The sequence below is a fragment of the Corvus cornix genome, chromosome 5, assembly GCF_000738735.6.
Source record: "Corvus cornix cornix isolate S_Up_H32 chromosome 5, ASM73873v5, whole genome shotgun sequence".
Taxonomy (NCBI): Eukaryota; Metazoa; Chordata; class Aves; order Passeriformes; family Corvidae; genus Corvus; species Corvus cornix.
The window spans coordinates 11,751,545-11,769,926 of NC_046335.1; the positions used below are offsets into that span (position 1 = coordinate 11,751,545).

General features: G+C 44.8%; 1 protein-coding gene across 11 annotated transcripts in view; it reads right to left on the reverse strand.

Annotated features, from left to right (window-relative positions):
- Positions 1–18,382, reverse strand: part of EVL (Enah/Vasp-like) — a 121,362-nt gene that overhangs the window by 8,668 nt on the left and 94,312 nt on the right. For 7 of the 11 annotated variants that reach the window (XM_039552655.1, XM_039552658.1, XM_039552657.1 and 4 more), the window contains 5 exons: positions 10,053–10,116; positions 6,790–6,851; positions 4,655–5,518; positions 2,499–2,728; positions 1,727–1,848 (listed from right to left, as the gene is read on the reverse strand). In XM_039552655.1, the coding sequence (XP_039408589.1) occupies positions 1,727–1,848; positions 2,499–2,728; positions 4,655–5,518; positions 6,790–6,851; positions 10,053–10,116 (1,342 nt within the window). Of the gene's footprint in view, positions 1–1,726; positions 1,849–2,498; positions 2,729–2,760; positions 4,377–4,654; positions 5,519–6,789; positions 6,852–10,052; positions 10,117–18,382 lie in introns of those variants that run through there. The other 4 variants (XM_039552662.1, XM_019283291.2, XM_039552661.1 and 1 more) reach the window with 2 other exon arrangements.

Sequence of the window (18,382 nt, forward strand, 5' to 3'; positions counted from 1 at the left end):
AAAGGGCTGCTCTCACAGGGCCCACTGAATCTAGAGAGTGGTATTTTATAGCACCTGAGCTCTCAGAAATGTTTTCCTCCATTACTTACTGAGCATTAGACATACTACCTGTTTCTGAGCATGGGGTTTACTGCCCAGAAAAGGGCCCCTGAGATCCCATGCTCATAACTCTGATTTCTGTTATTGAACATGCTCAACTGAAAAAAAAAAAACCAATATATTTTTTTACCTCCTGATAATAGTAGGGAAGTAAGGCAGGTAAGAACAACCTGAAACACACTGCCAGGTTCCTCCTTTCCCTATGTCATCACATCATATAAAAAGAAATTTGCAGCCAAAAGAAATCCTCTCAGTACCAGCTTAACAGCCCAGACTGCACACTTGAATGGCATTTGTGTATTTCCAGCTACTTCCATGGCTCTGTGAAGAAAAATTTAGGGGACCATTCTGTTGCTATCAACTCCCTTGGAAAGGATTTGGAGCTCAGTTATTTTCAGAGTAGAGGCAGCACAATGCTCATGGCAGTGCAAGTGCTTTTCTTAAGATACCAGGGGAATTCTATCCTTAGTACCTGAAGACAGATCCTCCTGCCAAAAGCCATACTGGAGTACACTTCAGACTAGAACACACAAGTGTGCAGATTTTCTATATCCAAACATATAAGATGTCCATTCAGCTTGCTTGCTTGAACAGAGCTAGTTACCCCAGCATCTAGTCACCAAACCTTACTTTGCTTGCAGACAACTTCCAGTTAGGGAAGGTCACTCTTGATATAGAGCAGGCCAAGAACTAATAAAAAACTATTAAGAGCTGGCAAGCTATTTTAATTCTGAAAAGAAAGAAAGTTGTCTATTTGCTATTTTATACTGCTGGGAACCTTTTACAGTGTTGTGTATTTATTTAATACTTTTCAAAGGATTACATCCACAGTCCATGTTCAGAATTTCTTCTGAAATGAACAGGACATGGCAGAGAGTTGGAATCAGATCTTTTGAGCTGGGAACTGTCTTTATACTAAGATAATATTATTTAGAAACTCCATCTCTGTGCACCCTATAATTGTACTTACCCTTCATTATTTTATTCATCCTCTTCTTTCACTATTAATAAGTTTAAAAAATTTAGATCTAAAAATACAGCATCTTACGCTAGGGAACTTGGGAGTTTGAAAGAACATTACTGATGGAATCAGGGGAAAAGAGAAAAAAATCGGAAAAATCAACTGCCTTTTAGCAGCTGGTAGCTTGATAATCACAATTTGCTTCAGTGGAGAATAACTTGGCTAGTCTGTCTGAAACACACTGAGAACCAATAGTTTATCTGCCAAGGTGTTGTCCTTTTATTACACCTGTGTTTATATTTTTGGGCTCAACATCCTGACTGTGCTGCGTAAAGAACGATTTGCCTAAGCTCCTTTCATTGTTTACTCTTACTGAAAACAGTAACTTTGAAAACAGATCCGGTAAAATGGCTAAAGCCCAGAGGATGTATTTACTACCAACTTTGAAGGTACTAAGCTGCAGGATCTGCTGCAGCAGCTACGCCCTGCCAGGTATCATTGCTGCAACACCTTTTGCATTAAAGTCAGGCAATAGTGGCGACCAACATCTAAGCAGGACCTATCCAATTGCAAAGAAGCACCTGCTACCAACCACAAAAATGAGAGCACCTTGTTCCACAGTTTGCTGCAGACCTCATGGGGCTTACTTGAGGTGTCAGTACAAACCTTTTTGCCAGTAATTTATTCATTTCTTCCATTAGTCCTCCTCCGCCTCCTCCGCTACTTGTTCGATTGGCATCGCTCTTAGAGACCCCACTGGGGCTGGACCCTCCTGAACCATCTTCTGGCTTAAGAGAGAAATAATGATTAGAATTAATGAAAGGTTTGCTTTACAACCCCGCCCTTAATGACTAGTTTTCCCAAGTGTTAGGAACAGCAATCACAATCACAGCCCAAAAGCAGAGATAGGATGTGTTCTGCCTTGGGAAGAAGACCCACATGAATGTTACTAAAACCAAGACAGATCTGGGTGACGCAAACATATGGGCAAATGATTAAAAACCCACAGTGCTGCTTGTTCATAATTATGTTTATGCATGGTTAAGCAACCCTTACCTAAGTGGACAGCTACTGACATGAGGCCTCAAAAGTGTACACTGGTTTTTGTAAGTATAGTGTAGTTTTAACCACTTAAAACAAGTGAAAACACTAATACGTAGTACAATGGTGGACTATGTCGAAGAAATGAAATCCTGGCAATGTGAGAAGTCACAGCCATTTTCTAACTAATATGCTCTGAAGAGCATAAACTCTACCCAACATTTCCTGCTCAGCTTTATTTGCACTGCAAACTCACATTTAAAAGTTCACCCAATGGTCAGCTGAAGCGTGTTTCACCATGTTTCACGCTGGGTTTGCAGACCATTACACCAAGCTGTGCCAGGCTTTCCCGCAGCAGAGAAGAGCCCATTGGGGAGTCCCAGCGCCACCTCCTTACCCGTTGAACTCTCCTTAGTTTGGCACCAGCCAGAGCTGCTGCGAGCCCTGACACTGACCCATCTTCAGCGCCAGCCCCTTGGCCGGCACCGGCTGGCAGTGGGGGCGGTGGGGGGGGCGCGGCTCCCATGGGTGGTGGAGGGACTGGGGGGGGTGGCGGAGGTGGGGGCCCCCCAGATGAAGCAGGGATCACAGCAGCACCACTGGGGTGGCCAGGTGGAAGTGCTGGGCCTGAAATGCAGAGAACAGGAATTAGACGTGAAGCACGATCTCCTCCAGCTCACAGATAAGGTCATGTTCCCACTCCCAATGCCACGGCCTGACTCCAGGACAAGTGGTCAATGCAAGGAAGCACCATGCACGTGGAAGAATGGGAAGAGGTGGTTGTATCAGTGGTCAGTCAGCTACAGTTGTGCCCTCCTGTGAGACCCTGTCACTGCCGAGCAGTCTTCTCCCTCCTCCCTGGCTGGGCTAGTATTTCATTCTGTGTCAGAATCAGAACACAATGCTTCCCAATTCATAAGTGGCATATTTTTCTGCTTCCCCCACAGCCCTCTATATGGAGATAATAAACTCCATGGACTTTGGTTAATATCAGCTTTCCAGGAGAATTGTGGGCTACAGGGACACACCCTTCTTTCTGTCATGCAGAAGGTGTGTGGCCTCAGCCAGTTTTGCAGAATAACCAGGGCACACTCCAGCTCAAGCACCCTGAGGTTCAGCAAAGCTCCTCGCAGCAGCAGCAGCCTGCTGGAAGGGCTGACAGTGGTAACTCCATTGCAGTGTTTCACCTGTCTGTAACAGGTCAGCTGAACAAATACATCTCCCCTAGGGTATTTCCCTGTGTACATCCTGTCAGAACAGGCTGCTCCTGGTACACATTCACGGGTTCAGTTGTTCAGGAAGTGTTACTTTGAAAGACAGGTGAGTTTTGACTGAGAAACATTTGGAAACCATGTTAACATTAACAGCCTGTTTCTCTTCTTATCTAGGTTTTCTTATAATACTGCCTTATTTCTGTGGTTTCTTCTGCCATTATTTCACACTCCCAATTCCATTCTTGAAATGAACCATAGCTGCTATTAGAAATACTTTAAACATTTCAAGCCCTCTTTTGCTCATGAACATAATAGCTAGTAATTCATTGTGGGTACATTTAATTGTAATTGCAAAACTACACCCACCTAATTAGAGGCCAGCCTCAGGCAAAAATTGAACTGAGTCAAAATAATGGACTGATGTGAGTTTAAAATAACTTTATTGAACTAAGTGGATTTCAAGGACTTACATCAGCTGAAGGACTGAGCCTCCAGAGGTTGCAGTAATACTTTTAGCAGAAAGTAAAAGGGAATGTCTTAGTTTTCTTCCTTTTCTAGGCACACCACTTTAGCATTAAATGTGGTTATAAACCTGAATAGAGCCAAGTCACAAAACATATGCTCTGAATTGCAAATAGACATTGCTTGCAATTGTTCTCACTCCGCAGGCTTTAGATAGGCATGAGGAATCAAGACCATATGCAAAGTGGCCAGACCCAAGCCCTTGATCTACCTTCAATGAGAAAAGTTTGCTAGAATAGTTACAGTGACAAGCCCACAACTATAAATGCAGTGAATACCAGGAAGAGAGTTTCTTGAATTAAATAAATTGCACAACCACAGGGGATTCTGGGTATCTTAGACAAAATCCATATTCTGTGTTTCACTGGTAACAGAACTACCACTTAACAAAAGGAGTAAAAATCACCACCTCTACCAATATTCCTACACAGACAAGAAACCTACCACAGACCTGGCCTCCAGCTTCAGAAGAGCCCATCCACTATGTTTGGACCAGCTGAAAATAGGTTCTATATGAAGCTCTTTGAAACAATTTGACTCTGCCAAATGACAAAAATCTTGGTCTGGGATAATACAGTAGGAATATGCATTGCAACAACCCATATACAGGGTCCTGGTTCTGTAATTCTTACTTTTTGCCCGGTCTGGAGTGATTTTGGTATTTTTGCACCCCAGTGTCAGAAATCACATACAACAGGGGTAGCTTTGGGCTCTCAGCCCTTTTTCTATCGGTCAGGGGCAGTGCCAGCCAGGCTTTTTGAATAGCTGACAGCTGAGGCTTTACACAGGTTGCAACTCAATCACAATCAGTACTTACTCAAGTGGGCAATGGCTGATGATGTCATGTAAGGAGGGATCCTCCTGGGCATAGCCACCTCAGACACAGCAGCGTGAGGGGGAGGCAATGGAAGACAGTGTGACATGGGCTGACACCACTGCTGTGCAGGACAGGATGACAGATGGCAGGATGGGGAGGGAGCCTGGCCAGAGGAGCTGGGGGGGCTGGCGATGGTGGGCAGCGGGGAGCAGGGTGCAGCTCCTAGGTGTGGAAAGAAGGACCCATCCACACTTTTCACCTGGGTTCCAGGGGGACCTAAAGCAATTTGTTCTTCAGGATGGCCGTTCAGGGGTACATTTGCTGAGGTCTCCCACCCTGCTTTATCTGTGGGTGCCTTGGCCCTGTCAGGTGGGACAGGAATCACAGGCAGGATGGTGGGACCACGTGGCTGCAGGACATCACCCTTCTGCAGAGATGGTGCATTTGTGGCAGAGGGAGCAGAAGACTGAGGAGAGCAGGAAAGAGAAGAGCCCCTGAGAGGCTGGTGAGAGGGAAAGGGAGAATGGGAAGGATGGAGAGGTGGTGGAGACAGCGAGGTTCGCCTAATGCCTGGCATGACAGTCCTGCTGTTTGGGCAGGGTGGAGGGGAGGAACCTGGGGCTGCTGGCAGCTCAGAGACCGAGTGCCTGTGCACGAATTGTGGGGGCTCTCTGGCTCTCTGCTGGGATAGGAAAGGGGACTGACTAGTGACCTCAGGGGCAATGGGTGCTGAAGAGACAGCGCTGGCTTGAGGTAATGGGGGGAGCACAACACCAGAGGCAGGAGCACTGCAGTTACTAGGTGTGGGAGAAGGAGACTGGGGAAGACAGGGGGGAGAGCATATGCTTGGTTGAAGGGTGGAAACTAAAAGAACAGAAAAGACAAATGAAAAGAATAAGGTGGGTACGCAGGAAGGAACGAAACCAAGGCAAAGTGGAACAGAGGAAAAGGAACCATGAAGTAAACGCAAACAGAAACTCAAACAAAGCAAAGAGGAGATGGTGCAGGCACCAGCTTGGGGATTTCCAGCCCTCAGCAGATCCAGAGGGGTGTGTAGAGCAGAACCCTGGCAGTACGGGATGGGCTGCATGCTCTGGTGCCAGTGAGGCTCCTCCAAGCCCCACGTGAATCTGAGTCAGGAGCACGAGCATCACCTTTGCACCAGGGACGGGTGCAAGTGACATGCTGAACACAGAGGTGGCCACCCTATAGGCAGAGAGGGAACAGCCAGCACCCCCTAGGACCCACTCCTTGTGTATGCCAAAGCAGGATTTTGGCTAAGTTCCCTATACAGAACAGCACACTAATCTCTGCTGAAACAAGAGTTCAACTCTTTCTGTCACTGAAGGCATGTGTCTATGTCTGAGCTGGTTTCTAGTCAAAAACTAAGAAGTTTAACAGCTGAGGAAAAACATTTCACTTATGTGGCCAGATTAACTGAAAAAAACTTGCCCCAAACCAAAGCCCAAACACAAGATGGCCATCTTGGCTTGCTTGCTCTGCTGCCTTTCAGAGGCAAAGCCATACTTTGTAGCTATAAACTATTCCTGTCATCTCTTCTCTCAACTTAGTGCAACTTAATATGCTATAGAAGATTTTTGTAAGCTCATTAAATATATATGTATTTTCCATTAAGCTCACAGAAGACTTCATGATCACAAAATCCCCAGTGAAGAACATCTAGAGCTGTATCTTCCTCTGTGCTGTAGTTTGCTTTGTGCTGCAGAGCAATGGGGAGTGCCTGAGCACGTCCAGCACATCAACTCCTTCGTGCTGACATCCCCTGGAAACACGGAGTCACTCCTGTGGTGGCTGCACTACCTGCTCTCCTCAGGGGTGTGGAAGAAGCATGGGGAGGCCCCCTCAGAACACCAAAAATGCCCCTCAGCTGTACAAGTTTTGCCAAGTGCAAAACCTGCCTAGCTCCACCTGCATGCCCCAGACCTGAGCCCCTGCAAAACAACACAACCATGCCCGAATGCGTGTAAGTCTCTAGCTGAAAATCTAATCTCTAAAATGTAATCATAACTATAACCACTTTTAGCAGTCTAGCTCTTGTACATCACCCACAAACCCCGACAACAGCAAGAGGAGACAATCAGGGAGAGACTGTATCTGCTTGATTTGATACATGCCTGTGGTAGAGGTTCTTCTTTCCAGCGATTCCTGGCGTTGTTGCTGTTGCTCCATCACTTGTCTAAAACAGCAATGAAAAAACCCTTGGTCATTAGGTATTCTTTATAATTTTGAGTAAAAGCTTTATACCCTGAGAAGCACTGTGTGTCTGGGGCAAGAGCTGATCCTGTGAGGTGGAGGTGGGTCTGATTTCCTGGCTGCAGCCAGTTCCAGTTCACACATTGGGAAGCTTAACCAGGACATAGCCCTGCATGCACCAGACACTGCAGGGGTTGGTTGATCCTTTTAAGGTAACTCCTCAGTGGCTCTGCACAAGGAATAGGCAATGCCCAAGGCCCAGGAGAGCACAGCAAACATGCATGCTCTTAACCTGAAGTGTATGAGCATTGCAAAGAAGGAGTAAGAGGCATCTCACATAAAATCACAGAATCACACTTTGGATAAGGGATAAGGCACCACTGGAGGCCATCTAGTCCAGCCTCCCTGCTCAAGCAGGATCCCCTGGAGGACACAATCCCCAGGATTCTGTCCAGATAGCTTTTGAATACATCCAGGGAAGGAAATATTCAAAATGACACAGTCCAGAGTCTTTTACGGATCAGGAGTCCAAAGCACTTACAGTTAGAATGAAAATATAGCAAAGCTTGATCTGTGTTTTGGTGCTGACTGCACAAAGCCTCTGTTGTCCAGGTGCACATTGAAGCCCTTTTTAGCACTGTCCAGTCCGGCTGACAGCCCCAGCACAGCTGTTCCTGTGCCACCAGCACCACCACCAGCACCACTGAGCTTCCTCTGCAAATACCCATCCCAGCTCTGCACTGCTGCTCTTTTGGCACCTTTCCCCCCAGGAGCTGCCAGCTCCCGTGCTGCCCAGGCCTGCTGGCCCCCAGGGAGAGGCTTGGTACAGGTCTGCAGGGATGTGCAGTTCCAAGGGCCCATCAGCAGAGGTCTGCTCCTGCACACTGGAGCACTCTTGCGGGAACGGATGTCCCTGACCCCCGCCACAAACCCACCCTCACCTGGCTCCTCTTAAAGAAACTGATCGCTAAAAACTAGACTGCTTGCCAGGCTTCTTGGCAATGGATATGTGCATGGATGTGGACTAAAGACTTCAACAATATTAAAATACAACTCTGAATTTACCCTGCTGAAGCACTTGGTAATAAAGTTTATTACCATTTTCTTCCACAGTTTCTAGGTCAAATTTGCCTTAATTAGCTTCATTTATCTTTAGCTCAGTCTTCACTGTGCAGTTTTCTCTTTTCTCAGCAGTTTACTTCATGGTCTGTACAGTAAAGCAAGCTCAACTCTAAGCAACATTTCTATTTTGACTCCTTGCACAGTATTTTAAGACACCCTGTTACATTTTTACTTGTACTTTCCAAAGTCTGCAATGCTGAACAATTTTATCTTATTTATATACCAATAGAAGCTTTTAAAAGATAGTCCATAAAAATAAAGTTATATTATGCAGAAAAGAAAGAATATCTTAACCTGCAAATAGATTTTCTGTGTTTCAATTCTAGTTCAATATATGGGACAGGAAAATACATGATTTTGCTGCGGAGGGATCAATCCTAAAGAAGTTTTATGCTCAGGACATGCAATACATGCAACTTCCAGAAAATTGCAGGTTTCTGAGAAAATTATCATACGTGCAAAGGTGAGTGAGTTTTGAGAAAGTCTTAGTTGGTTGATTCAACTGGTGTCATTTAAGCTATGACACTTTAAACCAAATAAATAGAAATCTTTACTTTGATACATACCCTAGCTCTTTCTTGGTTGTTACGAATACAACAGCATCAATTGCACTGCTAAAATTTCAACTGTAAACACATGTACTAGGAATTCCCTGAGCATACTCTCCCCTACCTTAGCTTGGCATTTATCAGCAAAATTTGATGATGACGAACAATTTGATACATACATTTTCCTGATTAAACCTGGTGGAAATTCTAGGTTTATCTAGAGAACCAACTTGGAAAATTCCAGTCTGACAGACCAGGAAAGAAATATGGGTAAGACACTCCCAAATCATTAGAGCTGCTGCAGAACAGATTGAGGTGCAGGGTGCAAAAAACCCAAACCAGGGGTTAGCCACTGCCACTTGAAGTCACTGGGGTTCATACCAGTCTTTTCTGACCTTGGTCAGAAGCAGTTTATATGTGCCAAATGCACCCTCCTACACATGCTAAAAGGAGAAGTTCTTAAACTCTTAGGAAGTCAAATTTATTCCAGTCAAACTAAATAAAACCTGGGATTGGCACAAGGCTACTTAAGGAGTATGCAAGGAGTAAAGTACAAGAGAGGACAAATTACACTCTGACTTAAAAAGATATTCTTTAAACATTTGTGTAAAGGTCTCTGAAAAACCTTTTAAACAGACAAATTTGCAGGGTAGATACTGTAACTTAATTTCCTTGCCTGCTTATAAGATGTTAAAAAAATCCCCCTAGGCTTAAAATTCAGTCTGCTTAAAGAATGCATCAGCATAATTAAAGCTGAAAGTCCTCTAGTGCAGATGCAGTAATATCTAACTGCATCTACTGGCATATCTTATTCCACTCCAGTGGAGCAAAAGAAGCTTTCCCATGGCCATGTGCCCTGTAGCAGTCAAATAATACCTACCCAAAGGGCTTTTACTGTCTCTAAACAAAAAAAGAATAAATAAAGTATTTTTATTCTAATATAGTTAAGCTGCTCACATTTTAAATGCACAGAATAGACACCCAAACTGGAGGTCTGAATTACATATGGTCTGCAGAATCAGTGACTTCCTCTGGTTAAAGGAAGAGCTGGATCAGGTTTTTCAGGAAGGCAGTGGGAGAGGTGACACCGCCTGCCTTGGGGTGAGCTGGGGCTCTCTGACCTTTATGATAGCTCTGATATCCCCAGGTAAATCTCAGGTGAAATATCATCACTGCTGACCCATTTAACAGTTATGGGTAAATCCCTACTAAATCTCAGATCCTTCACAGTTATTCATAAAGGTGCAGGAAACTAGTTTCCCTACACTTTCCTTATAGTTTTTGGAGGCAGGAAGACTCCTGAGTAGCTACCAAGCAAAGAGTTTACCTAGAGCATGAACTTTGGCTCACTTCACCCTTTAAAAGTCATTACAGAATCATTAGCAATAATTACAAAACATTCAGAACCAGGTTAAAACATATACAAGTTAAAAGAGCAGTGCTTACTGGTGAACAAAGGACTGCATGTTCATCCAAGTTACAAACTAGAACTCTGCCTCAGCTGATTAACTCACCTTCTCTGTGCTTCCATCTCATCTGGAGATGGACCATTCTGGATCTGGCGCTGGGCAGCTGGACCTACAGAAAAAAATAAGAGGATGCTATTAAGAAAGCAAATGTGGCTGACTTCCAAAAAACAGTGCCACTCAGATTGTTTCTCCATCTTACCATGACAGATAAACCTCAAGCATTATTGTCTTTTCTTTGCTTTATTATTATTTTTAGCTCTTTTTTTTCCTATTAGACAAATCACTGCCTCCTGTACATTTTTAGTCCCACTGGGAGAGTCCAGTGGCTAAATGTGGAAGCTGATTTGTCCAGAAACTTGGCACCACAGTCGCTGTAGATTACATACTAATCCCTCAGTGATGGTGAAAACCTGCAGTGTTGCAAAAGTTGTCCTGTAGAAGGACAGTGCCTCACACTGGGATGCATTTCTAGCTTTGGCATGGTTCAGCTCCATCCTTCAGGGATTATTCTGTGCTTGAACAGAAACTCAAGCACCTTGCTGAGTCTGGGAGCACACACACTAACTTGTGCTGCTCTGATGCCGAGCTGGCATCAAAAGCTGCCTGATGGAAGTTGCAAAGAGATGCAAAATTAAACAAGCCTTTTACAAAGGTGGCTTTTCTTTTTACAACGCTGTGGAGGATGCTGCTTCTGCTTCTGGAGGATCCACATCAAGCTGAGCTTTCACTGGCATCCACCAACAAAAACTGACTGTGCATGTCACCATTTCAGTCACATCTCCTCTCTTGATTCATCATGTAACCTCTGTTCTCGAACATTTAATCAAGGACACTGACACTACATCCATTTTCAGAAAGAAACAATTATTCTGAAAATAAAAGTAACTGTTGGTAACATAAGTGGTCTTGCATTTATTACAAGGAGGACTGTTCCATTGACTTGAAGAGGTGGGGTTCAACTGGGATTAAACAGCTAAGACTTTTATTAAATCCAACAGCAATTTTCCTGATAAAGTTAGGAGATCAGTTATGTGCAGGAAATCATTATGCCTCCTTATTTTTTCATTTTCAAATGTAAAACTTCACCCTTTAAAAGTTATCCAACAAAAGAAAATCAGAATTAAACACTTACAAACCTAAATATGTCACTCTCAAATTGTTAAGCGCATTTATCTCTATATTCTTTATGTATTACTGCCAGGCTGAATGTTATCTGAAAACCAATTTAGAAACTACGAAAACAGGAAAGATGGCAAAAATGCATCATAGTCAGAAATTCCAGAGCATTGACTGATCCTGAGGAAATCGTGAATGTTTTTGAAATGTGTTTAAGGACTAACATTTGAAGGGTACACAGCACTTTCTGAAAACCAGGCCTGTGTATTCTAATTTTGGGTCTCCCAAAAATGAAGCCAGTGACAACCACTAAGTCAAAAGCTCTGACAATTAAAAATATCCTATGATTGGGCAGGAAGTGAAGACAGTTCACTTCTTTAATGAGTCATGACTGACAACTTAGTGTTGTTTATCATAGCTCTTTGGCAAACTGTTTACACAGAAATGCCACATTTTGTAAGGATCACAGGAAACAATGAACGTGGGGGAGCAGGTGACTGCTTTGGGAAGCAAGCCTCAGGGAAAAACTTAGCAAGTATTTGGGAACCACAAAGCAGGCGGCTCACATGAAAGCAGTTTAGGGTGTAGCAAGGATCTTATCAGAAACTACACGTGAGGAAGCCAGGGACAGCTCTTAGCCTGCTCAGCCCCAGCTCACAGACACGGAAGGCAGGGATTAATTTCATGCTTGGTTTCGTACGTGTGTGCTCTGCTGTGCACGTACGGCAGACAGCTGTGAGGCTGAGAGGGTTTAAATTCAACTGCATTTCTAGGTTTAATTCCTCTCCACATTCTTAGGTATTTCTCAGACAGAAGCAGACATGAACAGAGAGTGCTCTTGGTGATGCCACCCTCATTTGAAGATGCTTCTCTAGTTGCCCTGTGAGCTGCCTCTGACCCGGGCAGCCCGTGGGAACAGCCTCACAGAGAAGAGCCCTTCTCAGCACAATAAGCAGGAGAAACAGTTTTGTTACTGACCCGTTTGCAGCCTCACAGCTGCTGTGAGCCACATTTTTAACAACTAATTAACGCAGGAGATAACTCTGCGAATGTCTGTGTTTCCTCGCTTCGTTGCTTTGCAATAATAAACCACGCTTTTATATCAGCATCTTGTGATTCAGCTGAAGGCAGACTTTGGGAGCACACAGATGTTTTTCCGTGTTTGTTTTTTCTCCTCCTGCTCAGCCCCACCCCAGCGGCCGCTCTGCCCTTCCCCAGCTGTCCCTACAGACAGCAAGGGGGAACTCCTGGCACGGGGCACTGCTCTGTGGTGGGTGTGGAGGTTTCCATGTGCCGGTGGCTGCTCCTGCACCGCTGCGCAGAGATGTCCACGTCTGGAACGGCGGCCAGCCATAAACCTGGAACACAGCTGTCCCTGAAAGAAAACCCATGCTCCGGCTTCCACTCTGGTGTAGCTGTGCCAGGGAGGCACGAACTAACAGGAACAATGCCATCCTTTCTCTCCTGCGGGGGAAGCTCCAAGCGATGTTTCTTTTCCCTTTTTTACTTTCGCTACAACTGCAAGCAACGCTGACTGCATACACGTAGGAAAATGTCGAAACGAGGACCATTTGTTTGGCTGAGCAACCAGGATTTCGCGCTTCTTCAATACAGCAGGTCCAATCTAACACACTCTCATTTATTATACACATTGGAAGCAGCCCCTGGTTGGGGTTTCTGCAACTCCTACAGCCTCCATGGTGCTTACGGGACAGCGTGGTGAAAGTGGTGGGCTAAGGAAAGGGTCCAGAGTCAGAACTGAATTACAAATATATATGGGCTTAAAATTCATGATACTGAACATTTTTGCTTTGCATATGAGAAAAACAAGATGATTTCGTGAAAAAAATACAAACCCCCAATACCTCAAACAAACAAACAAACAAACAAACACAAACCCTCAGCAGATTATGGGAGCAAAAGAGGTGTCAGATAGACAGCTCTCCCTCATTGTTTGATGAGTCCAGCATATACTTGGATTGTGGGAGACTCAGGTTCAGCCATCAGGTCTGACCTGTCATCATTTATATTCTGGCAATGTGACATAAACACTTGCTTATCCTGACAAGAACAGACGAAATCATTCCAGATTACAAGTTTCTGCAAGGCTTTTCTTTCCAACAGCAATATCTTTCAAATAAACTGGCATTTTCTGTCATAAAACCCCAAGATATCCATTGCTGAAAGCATTTCTGACCGATGCCAATCCAATCGTCCCTGTTCAGGTCCAGCCTGGGCCAGCGTGCAAACCCATGCTGGGACTCAGCCGGGCAGTGTATTTTGCTTTGTTCGCCATAACCCTTCCTCTTTCCCCCTGTGCCCTTGGCGCTCTTTGCTCCCGGCGGTGCTGCTGCCCGACTCCCGAGTGCCCCCAGGCAGGCCAGCCCCACAGTGAGGTGTGAAACCCTGTGGGTGCTGTCCCCACTTCAGCCAGAGCGGGAAGCGCTCTGTGTCCCCATCCGCCACCACTTCCCCATTCACAGCCTGCCTGTAAGTTCAGCTCTCTTGCCGCTGTTGAGCAATGTCTGGGTCAGCACTTCAAACACCTGCCTCTGCCCCGAGGACCTCAGCCTGCTCTCTCCTAGTGGGGACTGCACGTGCTGGAGATGTCCTGGCACAGCCACACGCCACCATAGAGCATCCAGAGGAGTGGGCGCTAGAATGGGAGCAACAGCGCTGGTGACTAACTGTGCTAGAGACACTCCCTTAAACTCATTACTAGAGACAATTATCCTGGACAAAGCACTGATCTAATTAGCCTAGATAAGGCCCGTAGATAAAGCAGGGTGCCTACACTACTTCTCGGGTCCAAGTGAGTACAGCCAGAGTTGGATGTCACAGCAGGTCAGGTAGACCTAACTTTCCATGGGGAGTTGAAGGACTGAGAAGAGGGATCACTGCTCACTGCAGTCCCTCACTGCAGCTGGGCAGAGCCATGGGCCCTTCAGTGCTGCCACACTGCCACGGCACCCCCGTGGAAGGGGGTTTGGACTCCACGTGTCCTGCTCCTGCCTTGTTTGGTTTGACGTGCAAGGCACCCTGGCAGAGAGAGGGAGCACACCCCACTAAGGGAGGGTTTGGGTACAGTGTCACAAAGCCTGCTTTCAGGCAGTTTGCCTCACTCCTATTAAATATTAACTTGAAATAGAAAGAGTTTCAGTGAGTGTTACTCACAGGCTGGGTGCCTCGGCAGCATTTTAACAGAGTACATTAAATACCTTCTATAACATCATTTAGACGTTGACCAAACTTCTCCTCTGAGAACTGCGAAGAACTTTATCAGCCTTAATTAAGCTTCACCAATGCTGTGAGGCAGAAGTGACTCAATTACACCCAGGCCGTGTCTGCACAAATAAAATTTGGTTGCAGCAATTTACCTATAGGTGAGATTTGCTACTGACGCAGTCAAAACTATGCAAAAGGTCACCTAAGGCATTCTTATTCTGATGCAGACCAAATTTGGTTTGACCTGAGGCAGGTAGAATGCAGGGAAAGGAGCATTTCCAACTGTGTGCCAGAAAACCTTCTCTACCTCCCTTCTTTGTTCCTTGGTGACCAGAAGTGCTGTAAGTCTGTGGCAAAGCAAAGTAAAACACATCCTCTTAAAATCATCTCCAGTAGTGTTTTACATAACCTGAGTTTACCCTATACCACACTGGATAAGGAGCAGTGTCTATCAGGTACCAACTCCCAGCTGAATTCTAGAAATTCCCATCTTAGAACCTATTAAAGGCACCATTCCCAAGATTGCAACTGCTTTGTTTTTATCTTTTACCTCGAGATTACTTTAATCCAACATGAAACAGGCCCCGCTTAAAGTGAAATAAGGGTGTGAGCACAGGGGGTCTGTATGAAGTCTGTTCATTTGAACTAAAAACTGATTTAACATTCACTGCTGAAACTTTCTGATGTAGATAAGATTTAAGGACAGTGACAGAGCTGGAAAAACAAGCCTTGTATTAAACATGGGAGTGCCCTACCCTCTCATTAGTTCAGACCTCCTGCAAGGACGTGTGTACAGGTGCATATGCTGTGCACAGTCCGTTTTTTCCTGGTTTTTTTTTTTTTTTTTTAGGAAAAATCAACAGATGGAATTGTAGGGGTCCCTACATGTACAACCACACAGCTGTGCACGTGCACTGAGCAGGATGGAAGACATGAGATGCGGAGGAGAGTTACCAAAAAGAAAGGCCATGCAAAGATCCAGAAAGATGATTAGAAAGAAACCATCTTCGATTCACCAGAAGTGCTACTGAGCACACCAACAGGAAACCAGTGTGCCTTTAGGTCAACTACTGAAGCTGTTAATTCCATTATTTTGCATAAAATTTGATGACACTTGTTTGATCCTGGTTGGTTGTTCATCATGGCACTGGCACAGCATTTGATAATTTTTCATGCTGGTGTCTTGGTTGAGCTGGTGGAGAAAAACTTAATTCTTTTTCCTTCTGAATACAATACAGATGAGACAGTGCTAAAGCAGCTCCTGCAGCAAGCAACTCCACTCTGACAGCAGGGGTTATAGTAAATATGTAAAGGACATGGCTCGGCTGCATCTATCTCAGCAACAGGGCCTCAGCTCAGCAGCACAATTTGGGTTACCTCTCACATAAAAACCAGCACAACCAGCTTTAAAAAAGATTTAAAAAATACACGTAGGTGACTGTGCAAACAGGAAACCTTTCACATGAGGTGGCTCCAGGGCTATTGGGGTCAGCATGTTCCCCAGAATGCAGCCTGGAGTGGTTGGGAATGCATCCCCATAGTTAGGGCAAGCAACAGGGACAGGAGCCCATGTGTTCTGGTATGGGACTCCCTGTATTTTATCTGGTGACTGATTAACATAACATGTAAGAACTGGAAATTATTTCCCTCTCAGCAGCTCAGCTGTGACAAGAAGAATAAAACACACACTGCTCTAGAATAGCACAAGCTTGTCAGGGTGGGGGGAAGGTGAGCAAGGAAAGCTGCAGTTCTGCCTGGGCAGGGGAAGTGGCTGAACCTTGGTTTCCTGTTTCCTGAGAAAGTGCTTTGAGCACCAGACCTTGAGGATGGCAGCCCAAGGGAAGGTGATGGCGACACATCCAACTGGATCAGGCACCAGTGCTGCAGAGCCTGCCACATGTGCTCAGACAGGACCAGACCTGTGCAGTGGTGGCTCTCCGAGAAACAAAGAGAAATTCTGTCAAGATGAATGCAGGAAACCTCCATGCAGGACAGGAAAAGATGGACCTGGAGCTTCCCAGGGGAATTCTGTTTACTTTGCTGAGCTCTGAGCAAAAGAGAACTAATTCAGCAGCGGCTCAATTATGCGTGGATGAAATTGAGGAAGGTAAGGCAGCCACCTGCCAGGCAGCTCCGGGTGGGGGGACTGCCAGCACCTCCCTCCTTGGCAGAGCTGGTGCAGGCACTCTGATGCCTTTAGAGAAGAGCCTTGTTTCCACAGGCAGTTTCATGATAAGTAAGCATCCAACTTAGTTGATGACCAGTAGCATTTGTTAGGGGAGCTGCCTCTGGCTCTGAGAAAAATGTTACATGCATAGAAAAGTATAGGGAGAGTTATTTCACTTTTTTTGTATTACAAAAAACAAAGGAAAAAAAAAAGCATCATTGACTTTCTAAGGGTGTAATTCCAATATTGGTGGCCTTATAAAGACGCTCAGGATAGATGATGGGAGAAGATGTCAATCAGTGCCAGAAGTAAAATAGCAATCTATAAAATCAGGACCGTGAGATTAGTTTAAGAAAAAAAAGAAAGTAAATTAACCCCACAATTATTAGTGTCAAATAAACAAGCCCCAGAGCACTTCTGTTCCCTCCTTTTTTTGATTGTTTTTCAGAATGTGCATCAAGTCTATTTTCCTGAACATCCAGGATTGAAACATTTCAATAAAGGTGAAGATTAGCTCATAATCTTGTACCTCTAGGCAGTAATGGAGCTTTAAGAAAAACACCAAATACCATCAGAATCTCATTAAAATTGAGACCATATGCCATCCTGAGAAGCTGGCACCCCCCACCACTGCATGGGCATTCAGTTAATGCCAGAGTCCAGGCAGGGGATGCTCCAAGGAAGCTGAGAGTGGAAATCAATACGCACCATCTAAAGATATGGTTTATATTGCAAAGTTTTTTCCTGAATTTGGTTTTAGTGAGGACATGAATTGTTTCACTCCAGTGTCAGTTTGACAGGTGTTGTCCCAACAGAGACAGGGACACTGCACTGCTGGCCTCGTGCTCTGCAGTAGGAGCGTTGCTGAGCTCAGAAAGCACTTTCCCTTGGATGTCTCAAGCCTCACACATCCATTCTGTGAAATATAAACTGAGTATCTGCTTTTAGCTAAGTGTGACTGTGTGTGTCTGCACCCAAGTAAGGGCATACATCTGTTCATTCCCACTTCACACTTATATTTCTTTACATCAAATAAAAAGCAGGGATTTGATAATTTCTTTTTTTTTGAGATGAATTGAAACTCGTCACAGGGAAAAAGCACCCAGCCACTGGCATGGACAGCAGTTCAATCAGCTGATATTTACACACTTAGCTGGTCAAACATCATCTCTAGTTTTGCCTAACAATAGGATTTATGACACATTAGATCAGAAGTGTATATATATACCCACTGTACCCTGGTGCAGCACCCAAGGCACCAAGAGCACCACAGCCTATTCTTGGCCCATCTCTACATGCAACCTTGCAAGGCAATGCTCTCTGTTTTCAAGTGTCTCCTTCCTGTTTCACTACTGCTATCACAGCAAACCCCTCAGGGTAGTCTTTTCCACCACGTGGAGAACAGCAGGGCCCATACATGCACTGAAGCACCATGCACACAGAAAACACTGTATTATAAACACACTTTTTGCATCTAATTAATGGTTAAGATCCAGACAAGATCCATTTTACCAAGATTTAAATCCCAACATTTCTGTAAGGCAACTATGATGGGTACCTGCACCTGGATAAGAGTACTGGACAGAAGAGGACTCTTCTATGAAACACAACTAAATGGAGATATATTTTGGGATTTATGAAAAAAAAAACAAAAAAACCAACAAACCACATGTAAAGATATCATTATGAATAGGTAGGATTCCTTGATAATTAAGTCACAGTCTAACAAATTAAACAGATAAACAAAATATTCAAATACAGCACCTGATCCCATTCACACTTACACCCAAAGCCAAGCTATCTGCTTAAGGGAAGCAGAAGTCCCACTAACTAGGAAGGCCCAGAGTAAACCCACTCATCTCTGCAA